This window comes from Corylus avellana, chromosome ca9 (genome assembly GCF_901000735.1).
Source record: "Corylus avellana chromosome ca9, CavTom2PMs-1.0".
NCBI classification, from domain to species: domain Eukaryota; kingdom Viridiplantae; phylum Streptophyta; class Magnoliopsida; order Fagales; family Betulaceae; genus Corylus; species Corylus avellana.
The window spans coordinates 20,445,568-20,463,519 of record NC_081549.1 but is presented as its reverse complement, the minus strand read 5'-3'; the positions used below and the strand labels follow the sequence as shown (position 1 = coordinate 20,463,519).

Sequence of the window (17,952 nt, the reverse complement as noted above, 5' to 3'; positions counted from 1 at the left end):
CACCATCAAAGTGGTCCAAAAGCCCGGCTCACTCCCACATAATTTAGTTGCTAATAAGTATCTCATGGACAACATTCCTTTTTACTATTGTTCTGTCACCGTCGTGGTTCCCATTTGATACTCAGTGAGCCAGTAAGACGGTAAGATGTTGTTCTGTCTACAGTTGAGTTTGTAGTATGCAATAATATGCTTGCAGGACGGAATCGAAGGGGTCTAGGGGGTCGACGGCATCATTGTGAGATAATTGTCACGACAAGCATATATATATATATATATATATATATATATAGAGCCAACAAAAACTAGGTTGGGCCCATATTTACCCAAACCTCATATGAAAAAAAGAAAGTAAACAATCCAAAATTAAAACCCATACAATTGCGAACAGCCCAAAAATTCAACCCATCTAATACCCATTTAACTCGAAACTCATTTGCTACACAATATTTGTGTTTTAGAAAGAAAAAAAATGACAGCAACGCAGTAACAGCCAAAAAAACCTCCTATATTTTTGCAACATAGCAACACACTTTCTCGAGGATCGTGCTAGTGTTTTTGTATTTTCAACGTCAAAGCATGCTCTTATTTATTTTGTTACTCTTGTCTTTTGTGACGAGGAATATGTATATGCACTTTTTCAGTGCTTACTTTCAATGGTAATTTTTATTTTTTTTTAACGTGAAAGTAAAAATTATTATTGAATTTTAAATAAATTATTATTAAATTTAAATTCAACAGTAATTTTTACCATAAGGGAATGTGCACTTTTATATATATATATTTCGATTCACTTAAAAATAAACACTTGAAAGTGCATTAATTATGATTCTAGTAATGTTTTCTTGGATTCGAGTTGTGCAGATTGAAGCTTGGAAAGCATTATAGTGTAGGAATCATAGCACAGTGGGTCCGAGAGTTTTTGAGGTTTGCTTTCTAAGGTCAATTCCCAATTTCCTATCTAATTGTTTAGTTAGTAATTGTGTCGTTGATTTTCATTGTGGAAGAACTTTGTGATGCCGTTAGGTTTTTTTGCTCATTTTCTCTTGGTCCTAAGCGATGCCGAATAATTAAAGTTCATATTATTAAGAGAGGATGATAGATTATAGTTTGTAAATTCTTAACTAAACTGAGAATGCTGGAAAATCATGTCTACATAAACAATAGTCAAACCAAAAGTGATTCTCATTAGAACAAGTAGGCAGCTTATTTCTCGCATCCTGATCTTTTGTTCTTCTCTACTCAAAGAAGAGAGAGCAAGAGTAATAAGAGTTAAATTGTGAGAGAGACTCTCCTACTCAAACAGAAAAGCCCTTCTTACGCTGAGAGCTCCTTGCTCGGACAAAGTTTCCTTACTCCATCAGAAGTAAATTCAATTGGAAATCCTAACCCTATTTTTTTGGATTTCTAATCCCGAAAAGTTGCTACTTTTTGTGGTTGGTGTAATGTAATGAACTAGGTGACTTGTAGACCCCAATGTACGTGTTGATTGTCAGGTGAACAAACACAACTAAACCTCCGAAGACTCTATATTAATTATCATATGCTCCAAGTTTGAACTGAACCCATAAACTGGCCCCCGCTTGTGTTTCCTTTAGTTGTTGGCAAACTGATCCTGTGAAAGGAAAATAAAAGAAAGGGAAGAAATATTAGAAAAAACCAGATGGAAGATTCATTCAACAGTAGTAGTGCATCCCCATAAAACCAGGAGCATCAGTGGCAATGTGCCTTTGTTCACCTTTTACGTGTTAAAGCGATTTACAATGTTTCTTGTTTTATTTATTGTCGTTGGTTGAAATAATATTCTGATGTTACAAGTGGAACTGACTCAACTGAGTCGCAACCAAGAGTGGATAAAAGAAGAAAAAAGTGGAATTCGGATAAGATTCCAATCTAATGGCTCAAGATTGAAGTATCTGTTACGTTAACGTATAACATTGACCTCTTTTTGAATCTGGTCTTTTTTAAATGCTTTATTATATTTATAAAAAAATAAAAAATAACATGCTTTATTATATTTAAATACAAATCTTTTCTAAATAGAAAATAAATAAATAATTTTTTTTTAAAAAGAGTGTCTGATCGACCTCCACTCAGGTGGCGGCCCTTCATCTAAGGCGGCCAACCGCCTTTATGTGAGAACAATACTAAATTAGAGAGATCTATTCCATAAAAATTAAATAATCGAAACGATTATATAAAGATGCAGACCATGTGGATTGATTTTGCCTTTCTTTTTTTTATTAGTTTTATCGGTGAAGACCCTGGAATGGCAAATTAACATGTGAAGGCCTCAAATCCATGAAGAAAAATGTGCATTAATATATCTTCATTTGTTTGGTTTATCGGCCCAATTATTATTAGCTTAGAAAATGTGAGTTGGAAGTAAATTTGAAGGAAAACATCACGCAATAGTTAAGAGAAACAAGACATATATAATAAGTAAGAAGATTCCTTTCCTTTCCTATAATTATAAATGAAAAGAATTTGATTGGCCACTTCTCTCTTTATCGAGGTGTAGTGGCGTGATTGTCGGCATAGGAGGGTGGGGTGGGGGGAGGGGGTTTGGGTAACGACCAGATTTGGAATTTTCTTCTTTTTCGTTTTTCCTAAGTTCATATGAATATATAATTAAAAACAATAATAGCTTTTGTGTTTTTCACGCAAAGGCATCACTGACTGACCTTGAGGTGGTCCACCAGTCAACACACCCATATTTTCGTATGTGCCTTTGCGTGTTCGATGCGCAGTGGCGTATCTGTTATAAATAAAAAAATAAAAAAAAATAAAAAAAAAAAAGGTTAAATACCTAATTCTTTCTAGGGCTTAATAACACTTTATTTTTTGTTCTCTATAATTTTATTTGGATCGGACGAGGTACTTGTGATTTTGATAAAGACGAAAATGATATTTTTGTTAAAATTTTGTCCAAAACTTAATGGAACATCACGTCAACACCAATCAAATGTCACAACGTTTCATGTAATTAATTTTTTAATTTTTTTTTTAATTAAAAATATTAAAAATATTTATTTTTTCAAAAAATAAAAAAATAAAAATGGAGTAGCCTAAACTACCCCCAAGACCCATTAGCGGTGGCCTGGCCACCCCCATGGCCAAAGGGGGTAGCTAGCCACCTCCCAAATGGCCAAGAGGTAGCTATGGCCACCCAATTTTTTTATTTATTTATTTTTTTTTAAGAAAAAATATTTTTTTAATCTTTTTATTTTTTTAAAAAAATAATTACATGACACATGGCGACATTTGATTGGTGCTAACATAACATTCCTTTAAGTTTTGGACGAAATTTTAACGGAAGTATCATCTTCATCTTTATTAAAACCACATGCACCTTCTACGATTCAAATAAAACCCTAAGAGACAAAAAATAAAGTGTTGAAACCCTTGGGAGGAATTAAGTATTTAATCCTTTAAAAAAAAAAATCATTCCAACTCTTTTAAGTTCTCTTATTTAAATTCTCTCAGTTTCAAATGAACAGGAGAAGAGCGGGTTCCAACAATGGAATGGTAGAATTATAATTTTATTTTTGTTGGACAATTATGCCTATCTTTTCGTTGAAACATGCTCCTCTTCGATTTGCTTAAACTAAATGGTATAGAGAAATCAAATTCCCTAGGTTTTTGGTAACAATCCAATTTTAATGTATACTTTAATGTTTTTAAAATGAAAAATGCAAGAATATCTATTCTCGTCTTTTTTTTTTCATCATTCTCAGTACTTTGCCTCCCTCGGCAATGGGATGGAGGATGGAGCCATCCTTGTTGGGGTGGTCACGTGAGCCACATCTCTATTAGGGGTGCAAACTTCTTTCAAGATTTTAGTTTTTTTTTTTATATATAAAATTAATATTAATTTTTTAATAAGCCAATTTTACCCGTTTTGGTCAAATTTGCACTTGACTAATTTTACAAAAAAAAGTCATATATCGAGTTTTGGATATTTGATTTGAGCAAGTTTATTGGCGTTGGAACTAATTCAAATATATACAAATTCATGTTTTACGAGGTTTGGCTAATTCTAATGTTTATTAGGTCAAAACATACCGTAAAAGAAAGATTAAAAAATTAGACAAAAATAAAGGCAAAATTCTAAGAAAGAAATACTTGATTACTCTATTGAGAACTTTAATAAAGATTTTATTCCAACAAATCAAATAATCCAACAATCAAATATATTTTATTTTATTATTTACGTTATTTAAATTAAGATTTTATTTAATTGTAATAATTTATTAATTTCTTTTATTATTCTAAGAATTTCTATAATAGGCTTAGGTTTAATTTCTTTTATTATTCCTAATATGTAAGAGGCAAAGTTTATGTATTTTGATGAATTTATCATTATGAAACACTCAATTCTACGCTACCTGACATCCAATGTGGCAAAAGTATTATGACATTAATGCCATTAATACTAAGTTTTAGACAAAAGCAGTGAATTGAAAATTGCGAAAAAAAGAAAAGAAAAGGGGGGTCAAAAATGAAAACTTGGGGTGGCCGCGCAAGCTAATCCTGTAATGAGCTACCCTGCGGGGCAGCGGATCACCCCTCCTCCATCTGTTTATTATTTTTAATTAAAAAAACATGTAGCATGTGAAATGGCATTTTAGACCGAAACATTGAATTAAAAAAGAGAAATGAAAAAATATATATATAAAGGGTTAAAATAAGATTTTAAAAATTAAATTAAAAAAAAAAAAAAAAATTTGAAATCGGGCAAGAACCAGAGCGGTGTGATGATTTCCCTTTACTTTTTTTGCAAAATGGACCCCATTATTCCACCGATATCCAGATCTCATCTTTGCAAAATCCTGGTGGTTCATTCACAACGAAAAGAGAATCTCACGGAAAATTTATGATGCAGTGAATAATAGCCCTCCTGTATCTGCTAGCTTACAGTGATTACAGTGTCAGTTTGCCGAAAGAAGAAATAATTAACAAGGACACGACAGTATATTTAAAGGGGACAACCGTATTGACGGTTTTACCCCTTTTCTCCAAACCATATATATGTCCCACTTCCACATTCTGTAGCACTGATCTTTTACAATAAGATGGACAAATCAGTCTTTTTATAAACAGTATATGCCATAAGGATAATTTTTGGAAATAAAAATAAATATCTGACACATTAATGTTCATGTTAATCCGACATGCATTTTTATTACCTTAACGAATTGTAAAATCATTGATTTTCAGACTCTCAGACACTCAAAGGAGACGCGTCCTCCGATCCACATCGATAATAAGATCTTGTTTGCAGTCTCTGATGAATGCCATCCAACACACAGAATCTACTGATTTGTCAAAAAATTCTAGTATTAGAACGAAATCTTCCAACAACTTTTTCTTTTTTTCTTTCTTTTTCTTTTTCTTTTTTTCTTTTTTGTTTTTTAGTTCAACACCCCAACACACTTCTTTATCAGTGAAATCTCTCGCTGTCCTGTGTTCTCAGTGCACCCACTACACGTTTCTGTTGCCTCTCTGCCGGGCCTCAGACCAAGACTTCTTCAAAAGCTTGAAGAGTCTCTCTCTCAGAGACAAACCATTCTTTACCTCCGTATAACTGTCTAATCCTCCTCTGTTCTTTCGCTTCCTCTCTCTGCATTTTTCAGTCGTAGCCTGAAATTATGTCTCATATCAAAATTTTCAATTGGGTGCACTGTAATTTTTTTGGTGACAAACGTTAATGGAGTTGAAGATGGGTCACCTAATCCTATACCCACTTCTTTAAATTTCTCAGATTTTTCTCTCATAAACAGATAAACTCAAACAAACAGTTGCAGTCCTCAAGCTGCAAACTTTTTGAGGCATTGGACGCTCTGTTTGTGTTTTTCCCTCTTCGCTTCTGGGTCTTCGAAATGTCAACCGTTGAAATGTCTCACCACGCCGATTTGGAGCAAGGGGGTCACCGCCGCTCCGTCACTGGAAGTGACGTCAGCGAAGATGGTAGTGTGTTCTTCTCAGACGCCGACGAGGGCTCGTGCTATTCCCAGTTCTATTCCACGACCGGTGGGTCCTACGACGAGTACAGCTTCGCTTGTGTGTACGATCCTGAGATTGGGAACGGCTCGGATTCTCGGAGAGCGTCTTTGTCTTCGGCCTCGGATTGCTCGGTCGTGGTGGTGGAGATTGAGAGTGGGGTCCCCGAAGTCAAGGTGCAGTTGGCGAAAACGGAGAGGGATTGTAGGATTTGTCATCTGGGTTTGGAAAGTAATAGCCATGAATCAGGGGTTCCTATTGAGTTGGGTTGTTCTTGTAAGGATGATCTGGGTGCAGCCCACAAGAACTGTGCGGAGGCCTGGTTCAAGATTAAGGGAAATAAGTGAGTAACAAAATCCTTTTTGCTTTTTCTTTGATTTTTGATATTATTGCATGATTTTGGTGCTTTTTTGCGAACCCAATTGATGGTTCGTAGCATTATGGAAGGTTATGTTTTGACTCTTTTGAGAGTTAATGTACTGGATGTGTCTTAGTTTCATTCGTCTGACTGTAAATTATAGTCATATTTTACTGGTTGTGATTGTGTACACTTTGAAACCCTTTCTCGACTGAGGTTTCCTCTTCTTGAAGGAATGATACTTATAATTATCCACCATAAGGGAAAATTAATGATAACTAAACAAATCACTCTCAGAAAGTTGGTTTTTAGTACCTTAACTTATTAATTCGATGTAAAGCATAGTTTGTGATCTAGCAGCTTAGAGGATGTGGGGCACAAGAATTTTGATCTGTGAAAGTTAAAGAAGATGCCGGAGAAAAGTAAAATAGTAAAGCATTCTGAAGTCGTGGTGATATGTCTAAGTACACCGACGATTCCTTAATGCTCTTAACTTTTTTGAAGTTTAGGAATCTCTCCGGAGCTTCCTTCTGATCTCCCTAGCTAACCTTTATGTAAGTGGAGATTTGACCACTTATTGATGAATCCATTTGTCCTGGTGGAAGATTATTGCTTGCTGGTGTGCCACTTAATAAAAATATATTCTAATTGCTTATGTGCATCCTATTCACCCCCTGTTTCTAATGATATTTATATATTCACAATTGAAGAGTATCTTAGGTACTGAATTAGTCAAACAGATGCCCTGATACTTGTTCTGATCCTTAAAATCTTTTGTGCTCACTATTGCCACGTGTCATACATGTGTCTATACTGGTTTCGCTTGCCGGCAAGATCGATCTCGATACCATTACTTAAAACCATGGTAGTATCCCAACAGCTATTATCAAATACTCAACTGATTAGAACTGTGTGATTGATTGGCCCAGATATAGTTTTAATCAGATGGGGTTGGACTTATGCTTTAAAAATTATTTGATCACAATCCATATCCTGCCAACCACAGTTTTTTTGTGGCATTTCTTAAAAAAAAATTGTAAAACCCAATAGAGAATTGTATCCGGTGAACCTATTTTTATTGGCCTAGAGATGATTCCTTCTCATAATGGCAAAGATTTTAGTTTGTTCTGTCCTAGGCTTCTCAACAACTGCATATTTTATAGTTAGCAGAGGATGCCAGTCAGATGCTAGCTGTGATGCCTTAGTCAATGAAGGCATCAAGCTTGTGCTATATACAAATGCCTTGGTTAATAAAGGCATCATATTTTCATTTTTTTAGAAGTAATATTTCATCTTTATGTATGATAGAGAGCTTGTCAAGTTTGCACTAGTAATTTGTTTTTCTGCTTGGCCTGTTAGCTTTTCTAGCTTATCAAATTCCAGTTCTTGATTGTAGGCTTTCCAGATATTGTTTTGCACCCCCATTGCTTTCACATAGCTTCCTCTCGCGGCTTATTTTCCTTTATCATCACCATGGCAGCTGCTTGAGATTACATAATTGGATATAAAATGTATAAAGCTGTCAATTCTGGGCATCGTAGTGGTCATTTTACATGCTATTTTCTAAGACAGTTCCCTTTACTTTGTTGAAGTTTTCTATGATCTCATCTTTGAGTTTCATTACTTCTATATTTATTTCAGTTGGCTTGGTTTTTTGTTCTAGGACCTGTGAGATATGTCATTCTGTTGCACATAATGTCTTTGCATCAAATGAGATCGAGTCCACGGAGCATTCAAATGAGACAAACAATGCCACAGCTGCAACTACAGTCTTGGCACAAGTGCCCGTATCGGAGTCACGAAGCTTCTGGCATGGCCACCGGTTCCTGAATTTCCTGCTTGCTTGCATGGTCTTTGCATTTGTCTTGTCGTGGCTCTTTCACTTTAATGTGCCATCATCGTAAAATTCTGTAAAAGAGCTGTTGAGTGAAGGGTTTAGAAAAGTTAAAAAAAAAAACAAAAAAGTCTTACAAAATTGTTGCTGTGAAAGGAGAGTTTCAACATTCAAGCCTTGGTAGGTTTATATAGATAAAAATACAACTTAATCTGCTCCTCCATACTTGTAGAGTTTGGTTTTTACCAATGTTTGAATATTCCTCATATATTACAACAACTTCTATCAGGCTTTTCTGCTTTCCAAGTTTCAAAATTAATGTATTTGGTTTTTTTCTGGCAAAATACTTGAAGGGTTGTATTGAATTGTATATTTGTATTGCCCCGCTTAATTTTCTTGCATGGTGATATCTTGTTTCCTTGAAGATTCCTGTTTTTGGAATTTAATATTTGTACGAATGCATGTGATTTCCAAGAAGATAATTACAAAGGCTATAGCCTTGGTTATCTTTCTTGAAAAATTCGACAACAGCCTATAATCAAAAGATAATCTCTTTTTTAGGGAAATGAATTGGTTAACCCCAACTCCCACCTCCCAAAGTACGCATAGAGCACTTGGGGTTGGGTTAAAAATGATTTGGGTTGGAAGGATATTTTTTCACGGATCAAGATCCACAGCAATACCTTAAAAATTGCTTAAGCCAAGATAAAATGTTTGGCTTAAGCTAAATGGTTCCTCACCCAAGAACAGTCTTCCACGTCTACCCATTGCTTTCAGTCTTATCTGTTACAGTATCAAGAACCTATTTGAAAAATCATAATCCATGGAAAAAAAATATGATTCAACTTTGTCCCATATGTTAATGGCCACAGGCCCACAAGTAAGACAGAGAGTGGCTATCAATCATGTTGTTAAACACGGTTAAGCAACAATTACAAATTCATTATTAATGTAAAGCTGAAATTAAGGTAGTCCATTATGAAACTATTAAATAAAAATAAAAATTCAGAAGTCTTTGTTTAGTGGTGTTGAAAATAGTGTTGCATTAAACAAAAAAAAAAGTTTTTGGTACTATAACTTTTACTATAATTTTCTTACAAACTCACATGACAATCCATATTTTATAAAAGCGAGTGACACATAAATTGAGACGTCAATTTATAAACGCAGTAAATGCCATATAGAATGTTGTGTTAGTTTATATACCTAAAACCCCCGACAACACACTTAAACAAATTAATACAAAGTGAATTAGTGATTCCCTGTAGCCTCTTTTATGAAAAAAAAAAAAAAAAAGGTACAAGAAAGGCATGCAAAATAGGGAAAAACGGCATCTCCACAACTAAACGACAAAGACCTTCCAATAGGATGATTGGCAGGGAGAAGGGACGGGCCAAAATACAAATAATCAAATGGGATTTACTCTACAGGTAAAATTTTCAAAAACAGACCCTTGCCAGATTAACAATAAACCGCAGGAAGATAATAATTAAACCAACAGTAGTTTTTTCCAAAATGGCAAATGAAGGATAGATACAAAAGACTAAGCATAACTATATAGTAAAAAAAAAAAAAAAACCCCACTAAAAAAAAGAAAGAAAGAATCTATACACTATTAATTTTTTTGTTCCTTTTGGCTTCCAAGTTTGTGCCATCTTTGAGTGTCTCTTGTGCATCGTTATCCATCCCAAGCTTGAAGAGGCAAGCTGCTTGAAGATACAAAGCAGTAGGCCACTCAGGAGACACCACCTGAGCTTGCATAGCATCCCCGAGAGCTTCCTGTAGCATCTCACTCATCAAGTAAGATAAACAGCGCCTAGCATACACAGTGGGTGATACCATGGTCCCGCCATCTATGAACTACAACAACAAAAAAAGAAGAAAATCTTAAGCCTTTTGCACAAACCAGCATCAAATCCCCCAAGCAAACGAACCCAATTCTTCAATGTGTAAAATTAAACTTTTTGAAAGTTGTAGTAAAATTAATATTTATATACCCTATGTAAAGGAAGAGTTAAAAACATGATGGAAAATCATTATTCTCTACTGATGTAATAGAAATCTGATTGTGCATTGCTCTCTTTTTCCTCTCCTCTGGTTGTGGATTGTTTTCATTGTCCCTTTCTTCCTCCTCAAAACCCAATCCTCATTACACTGTCACTCGTCAATTTGTGCTACTCAATCTAATGCACATTTTCCATGTCTCTATGCTTTTGAAAACAACTACATTTCTGTTAAATTTATTGCAAGTAGCTCTGAAATGTATAATGCATATAAATGAAACAAATTCTGTTTCGTAAACTACTACTCAATCTAGCTTCAAGGTACACTAGACAACATAAAGCACATTTCCTTTGCACTATGTTTTTGCAGTATAAATTTTGTTACTTCATGGCCTGATACACATGTTATAAGCGCCCAATTTGCTAGGCCAAAAGAATTTGTAGAGGGCAGTGGACTCACTTTTGTGTAGCGATCGATGGCAGTTGCAAAGTCCTTAGCTCGAAAAGCTGTATCTCCATGTTTCTTACAATTCAGGGTCTCCTGCATTTGACTGGTCCACATTTGAAAAGAAAGCTGCACCTTGACAAGTACTCAAGCAGAATCAGTGCTGAAGCGTTGTAAAAGGAAAAAAAAAAAAAAAAGTTTAAAGGAGAAAATACATTAATGTCGAAGCATCTATAAATATACTGTCTGCAAGGGAGAAGAATTGATTCTTTTCTAATGGTTGGAAGGGAAGTGGTGTTCAAGTTCAATGAACAAATTCTGATGATACTGTTTGCATAGCAGGAGATGCTATTTGCATATTTCAAAATTTAAAAAAGAACACCGAGTACAGAACAGACAGTAGCAAACCTCATTGGCAATTTCCTCATCATCCTTGTATCCCATCTTCTCCAATATTTCAAGTATGGCAGTAAGATCCATTCTCAAGCAAGCTTCACCAAAAGGTGTTAACGTCAATTGCTGCGTGGCGGGTGCAGTTTCATGTGGGATACCCATTAAAACGTATGAGGGAACCTGCTAAAATACTATTGAATGAGAAATCAGCCTTCCCAGGACAGTTTTAACAAAAAAATAGAGTTTATCTCTTAATCAAACGTCAGGCAAATAGAAATAATGAGCAAAGACAGTGATAAACTTCTAGTTTTTGCTATTAGTGTTTTTTCTCTTGTAAGCTTCTTGTGTACGTGGGTTATGCACCCTTGGTGTTTCTAAATAAAATAATAAAAAGTTCACTATTGGGAGAAAAAAAAAAAAAAAAAGTGGGGAGAAGGGTAAACCCATGATCGAGAAAATGATGTCATTATTACTTTCAAGAACCATAAACCACGTTGAAGATAGGAGCATAGAGATAATGTCAGCTTAAGATAAACACAATGTTTTTTGATAAATATACATATATGAAAAAACAAGTTCCTTTCTCAAAGTCCCAATGAAATGAGGCCAGCATCAAGAAAATGGATGACTGTATTTTGAATAATTAACGTTGCAAGTATCAATGACTATCAATAAGGACAAATCTACAAACTAATACACACATAAAGACGTTTATCCAATACGGTGTATACCTCTGTTTCTTTCTGAAGTGACATGAGAGAAGTGACAAGGGACTTCGCATTTGGCCTCTCACGAGCTTCATACTGCAAACAACGGGAAGCTAACCGCACCAACTCAGTTCCATCATCATTAGAGAAATGACCCTCCAGGGCAGAATCCATTAGCATCAGAAAATTCTTGCTGCGGATCAGGTCAAGTGCCTACGAACAAATACAGATCGTAGCAACATGAAAATTTTGAACTTCATCAATTTTAATCACAACTTGATTGTTCAACTCACAAACCTTAAATTAAAGAGTAATGCTACATACCACATAAACATCTCACAAAGCTGACGTGGCAATGTCTATTGCCATTGGATATATATATTTTTTAACAATAGCTGATCTAAGGGCTATTAGACCCTACCACGTCAGCTTTGTGGGATATTTGTGCGGTATGAAGCATTACTCTAAATTAAATTACTGTCTAACATTAATTATGGCATTGCATATTGAACACAAGCATGAAATACTCGAGAATTCACATATGAGACTTTGATGAAAACCGACATGACTTGGTGGAATATGTTTGCCACTAAGAAGATCTAGCAGCATGGTCCCAAAGCTGTAAACTACACTTTCTGCAGTCACCCTACCTGCAAAAGATAAGACACATTTATATACTTTTCTTTGAATTAAACTGAAACCGAATGGCAATTATGTAACAAACTATTTGCACAGATTTTCTAAACTTGTTCCATACCATATCATATAGGAATTCCTAGCTTACCTTTTTTCATGCCACCATTCATGTCAAATGAATATGAATTTAGTTAAGTGGTAAAAGAAACAATTATTTAAGCTCCATATCTGACAGTTCTAAATTGAGAGAGAGAGAGAGAGAGAGAGAGAGAGTTTAACCCATTATTTACAAAGCCTTAGCAAGCTGTCTACTGAAACAAAAATTAGATAAAAAGCAGAAACTTCCGGAAATATGCAAGCAAATTGATTTTGACACTCGTCATAACAAAGTATATATATATACCAGTCCTCAAGTACTCCGGAGGGGTGAAAGCCAAGTTAGTACTGTAGCTCTTCCCATCTCTGCTATTCTTCATAAGGCCAAAGCAAGACAACCTGGGATTTCCATCCTGTTCACCACGGACCCAAAATAAAAAAACCAAACAATGAAATGGGTATGGAAAAAGCTAAGCAAAACCTGCGTCGAAAACCTCTTTACCTGATCAAACAAGACCCTGTACGCATTGAGATCATGATACAGTGCCCGCCCTTTGCTACTGCAATATTCCAGAGCTTGTGCCAAATACAGCGCCACCCTCAACCTCATTGCCCATCTCATGGGCTGGGCCTCCCCTATTACCAATTCAAACACAAATTCCATAATGCAAAGCAGAGAGGAACGGCAGCCATTATAACCAAACGCTACCTTCAGAGAAAATCAAAATTCACAACACTCACAGTGAAACAGATGCTTCGCCAGCGTTTCATGGGGCATAAACTCCGCTACAAGCAGCCTCTCCTCGCCTTCACAGCAACACCCAATCAGGTTCGCCAATCGCTCGCTCCTCAGATTTCCCACCGATTTCGCTTCCTCCTAAACCACATTCAGTGGCATCAATTTAAAAATAAAAATACATTTAAAAAAAAAAAATGAAATAAGTAAGAAATTTAAAACGAGTTAACGGACGATGAATTGGCGAGAATCGGGCCAGGCCAACTTGTTGAACCGCTTAACGGCGATCCAACGGCCGTTATCGAGCTTTCCTTTGTAAACAACGTTGGGAGCTTTAAGACCGTGCTCCGAGACTATGTTATCGGAGGAGAACCCACACGTGGCAGCCTTGAGTTGCTCGTAGCTGAACTCGGTGAAACTCGGCCACGAATTTCGGTCACTTTTGCCCCCATTTTCTGCGCACAATGACGGACTCACTGACTCAGTTAACAGTTTCATTCATCCCCGTGACACGCAAAAAAAAAAAAATAATAATAAAACATAAAACGTCAGACAGAAAGTAGCGATTAATTATCATACCGAGATCGGAGGACTCGAGGACGGAGGGTTTAAGGTGGGAATGGAACCAGCAGAGAGAGAACTTGGAGCAACGGGCTCCCATTGGGCGGAGGAGAGATCGAACGGTGGAGGTCGAATAATCAGACGGTGCTCATTGCTCAGCACTGACACAGAGAAAGAGAGGAAGTGTGAAGACTGTGAGTGTTGAGTGAATGTGTTGGTTTTGGATCCAAGGTTGGTTACTCAGTCTTCCACACCCTCTTTTTCTTTCTTTCTCTCTATAAATCTCTACTGCGAGCAGTAGCAGTAATAATGTGATTTTAGTAATTTATTTATTTTTTCATTTTCTTTTTTGATTCTAGCTATCACAATACATGTGCGTGCGTAAAGGAACTTTTTCACTACTTTTTTGCTTTTCTGCATTTTCATCATTCCCCTCTCTCTCTCTCTCTCTCTCTCATCTCGAAACGGGATGGGGGTGAAATGGCCAGGCAACACCCGGCTCTCCTTTGTTACGACAAACACCAATGTTTTTGGTGTTTGCTAAATTAAGGAAAATAACAAAAATTAAATTGAACCATTGTCGTTTCAGTAGACTTTTGTTCGGAGTCGGTTAATTAATGAAAGTACAGAAGAAAAGAATTTTGTCACCAAAACACGATCCCAGCTGCATTTGGTTGACAATTGATTTTCTCTTTTAGATTAAGATTTTATTGTTTTGTTTGAATTTTTTTATGTTTAGTTTATTTTATTGCATTTAAAATTTAAGATTTTATAATGCTTTTTTCTTACTTACGTATTTTTCTTAAGGAAAATGTTAGGTGTTTTTCTAATATTCTTTTTACGTCTTCTCAACTGTGACGTGACTTTTAAAATTATCGTTGAATTTAAGATTATCATTATTGACTTTTAATCAATTGGTGATTTTAAAAGTAACATCACCATTGAGAGAACACCAAAAAAACATTAGAAAAACACCTCGCATTTCTCATTTCTTAATTGATTTTAAGACTAAAATATTATTAGCGGAATTACCCATATTTAAATTAATTGTAACAATTAATTCCTTCCATTTTGTAAGATTTGTATTTTCTATTCAATGTAATGAATAGTAAGATAAGATAGGTGCTTAGATAGTTCAAACCCTACTTATTCGGGCCGCCCAAATACTTGCCTGAGCAGGTAGGGCGTGTCGGCCCATTCTTTTGGATGTGAGTACCCATTTCGTATTTATTCAGTATTTTGCCATTTTTAATTTTCTCTTCGAACCAACTAGGCTTGCATGAAGGTGGAATCAAGATTTTTTTGAGCAGTAAATATCTGAATTGCCTGAACACCGTTTCTCATGAATAAAACTGTCTTATGCCCCTCCCAAAATAAGAGGGGAAAATGATTAGGAATGCAAAAAAAAGCAGAAAGCTGCAACCAGAAAGTCAAAAAAGAAAGGGCTTTACGGCCCACACATGAAATGTGAGAGAGGAAAATAAATAAATAAAAAATAAATCACGATTTGTGCTGCGTGGGTAGTTCGTTAGTTAGGGATTGAGATCATGCTCATATGGTCAAATCATCATGCATATATACTACGTTCCCATAAAAGTCATGCCTTTTTAATTTGACCTTACAACCCCTTCAATTATGCATGACAAATGCATACAATTAGAATAATGCTATACTTATTTTTAATTTTTTTACACTAATAAGTCGCTTTTAAAACTACCATCAGCAAAATCCAATAAAAATCTATTTTATATTTAATGGTAGTTTTAAAAGCCACTTATTGGGATAAAAAAAAATAAAAAAAAATGAGAGTAAGTATAGCATTCCTTAGAGAATTTTTAGTTTCAGATAGATTTATTATTCATTGCGTAAGTAAGTACCGAGCTTTATCTTTCTTTTCGATCGACCACAGATTGAAAAGTAATGATTTAACGGGTACATATTATTCACTGCCTAAGAAGTGATGATATAATGAATATATAGTATAAATCAAATCCGGTTATAATATAATTAAATGATTAATTTTTTTTTATTATTATATTTTTAAAATAAGTAATGATTTAACATGATAAAAGTTAGGATTTCGAATTTATTCAAGTTTATGCTCATAGTCATATAAACTATTTATTGAAATTCATATTTGTGTTACCTTACCTTTTTTTTTTTTTTTTTGTGGTAAAAAACCAACATTCATTCAAACAAAGATGAATACAAGGAGAACAGATAAGAAAACAAACAAGCTAACTAAAATCCCAACCGGCCAAATCTCAAAAAACAGGAATGAGATCAAAAACGGAAAAGAAAGATGCGAATGCAGCCCAAGAAAACTTTTGCCGCAACATATACTTGTGACAGATACTACCATTGAAAGTACGAATACCCCTATCAAACATTTAAAAAACTACCTATGGGATATATTTTCGCTTGTGGAGCATGGGTTAGCAGGAGCAATGGAGAAGAAAGATCCGACACCCCACCAAAAAACTAGCTAATCAGTGTGTGACAGGTGGTGTTATTATTAGTACCACCCATATGGGGTTCAAAGAGGGACCCCTTTACAGGGAAAGAAAGAGAAAGTGGTGGGTTATTATAGACATGCTCAAATGATTATATTGAGACACAACAATGCTCTCTCTCCCTCCATCTTCTTTCCCCTTTATTGACCAACTTTGAGTCTTTTACAGCTTAAATTGCGCCAGCATCCATCTGCAATCTGCATCGCTTTTTGAGGCCATGGCCGCAGGTGGGCCATCACACTCTTCCATCCTACATAACATGTCCGACTATGGGACCTCCATGCAGTCGAGTGTCAACAAAAACAAGCATCATGAGAAAGTGAGAGAATGAGATCGAGCCACATGACTCATGACCAAGGCAAAACTAGCTAGCTCAGATACGTGCAGCAGCCCATGTTTCCTTCAAATTTATTACTGACAGAATAAACAAGTAAAAGAGAGGCCAAGAACAAATACTTGATCATCATGTGCCATCCATATGAAGATGCACACCAAAAGCAGACCAAAAAAGCCAGTGGGAGATCTAAATACGAAAAATAGAATGAATTAATTTCTTTTTCTTGAGGACTCTAGTGATACTCAAGCCAATAACCCCAAGCGCTTCCCATTGTAAAGTAAGAACTTGAGATCTAACCCTCACTAAGACAATCCAAGTGCTACTAAGTACTAAACCACACCCTCGGTGGTAGTAGCGTGTCAATTAGAATGTTGGTCTCTTGTTCTAGTTATCCCGTATTCATGTTCTGATATGGACCAATTTGCACCAATAAGTAAACTTATGATGTTGTAATTTCGATTGTGAATATTGAATAACATGAATTTAGTAAACTTTATTCATTTAAAAAAATAAAAAGAGTAAACTTTGATACACTAATGGTTCATAATTCATAGTAAAGATCCATTACTGTCTCAAGAAAAAGAAATTTCATGTCTATTGACCGCCCATATTTTGTTGGGCCGATTTGGCTTAGGTGCTGTAAAAAATCATTGTACATGTGTGTTGTAGTTTTTTCGGTGATCCAAATTTAGTTAACCTTTAATCAATATGAACTATTAAAGGGTATTGTTTTCTTATTAAATGGCCAATATCCCAAATATATTAAGATGTTCAGCTTTGTTAATCCTGGCCTTTACTCCCCAATTCTCACAAAAATTAGGGTTTCTGACAAATTTAACAAAATTTGTATGGTTTTAAGGATAGTTTAGTTTTCTGGGAAAAAAATATATATATATATTTTTGAAGGCGTTGAATGTATAAATTTTTTTTTATTTTTGAGACTGTTAAGATGGATGGGGTATAGTAGTAGAATAAATATGTGCTTTCTACAGTTTCTCATCTATAAGAAGAGACAAGTGAGTTAACGAAGCAAGTAAAAGTAAGCGGTTGAGCAGTGAATGGGGTTCCAGTGTAGTACAGAGAAGGGAGGTATAGTCTGCGTCAAACGGGTAAAACTGAACAGGCACGGGAGGCAAGCTGCTTTGCAGGTCTCCGTTTTAAATGGAAACTTTTGCCAACCCAAAAAAGTGTCGCTCCACAAACAGAGCAACCTATGGACAACGTGGGGGCATGGGGGCTACAGACAGGGCGCATTATCTTTGCATCACCAGGCACATGTCACAGACTCTCAGCCATATAAAAAGACAAAAGCCATCATGTGCACCCTCGGCTC

At 35.5% G+C, this 17,952-nt stretch overlaps 2 protein-coding genes across 5 annotated transcripts; one reads left to right on the top strand and one right to left on the bottom strand.

Annotated features, from left to right (window-relative positions):
- Positions 1-5,215: 5,215 nt before the first annotated feature.
- LOC132191814 (uncharacterized) lies at positions 5,216-8,478 on the top strand. Its single transcript, XM_059606920.1, has 2 exons — positions 5,216-6,343; positions 8,022-8,478. The coding sequence occupies exons 1-2, from the start codon at positions 5,880-5,882 to the stop codon at positions 8,260-8,262; spliced, it is 705 nt and encodes a 234-aa protein (XP_059462903.1). The 5' UTR covers positions 5,216-5,879; the 3' UTR covers positions 8,263-8,478.
- Positions 8,479-9,556: 1,078 nt separating this feature from the next.
- On the bottom strand, positions 9,557-14,090 carry LOC132161692 (serine/threonine-protein kinase BSK6-like). Of its 4 annotated transcripts, none has more exons than XM_059571868.1 (10): positions 13,788-14,090; positions 13,443-13,663; positions 13,214-13,349; positions 12,975-13,108; positions 12,780-12,885; positions 12,305-12,390; positions 11,765-11,953; positions 11,049-11,216; positions 10,656-10,775; positions 9,557-10,052 (listed from the first exon to the last, which is right to left on the bottom strand). In XM_059571868.1, the coding sequence occupies exons 1-10, from the start codon at positions 13,867-13,869 to the stop codon at positions 9,798-9,800; spliced, it is 1,497 nt and encodes a 498-aa protein (XP_059427851.1). In that variant the 5' UTR covers positions 13,870-14,090; the 3' UTR covers positions 9,557-9,797. The 4 variants fall into 4 exon arrangements, with proteins under 4 accessions (XP_059427851.1, XP_059427853.1, XP_059427852.1 ...); XM_059571870.1 differs by having other exon boundaries at positions 9,561-10,052; positions 10,656-10,769; positions 13,788-14,089; XM_059571869.1 differs by having other exon boundaries at positions 9,561-10,052; positions 11,049-11,213; positions 13,788-14,089.
- Between the last annotated feature and the right edge of the window lie 3,862 nt (positions 14,091-17,952).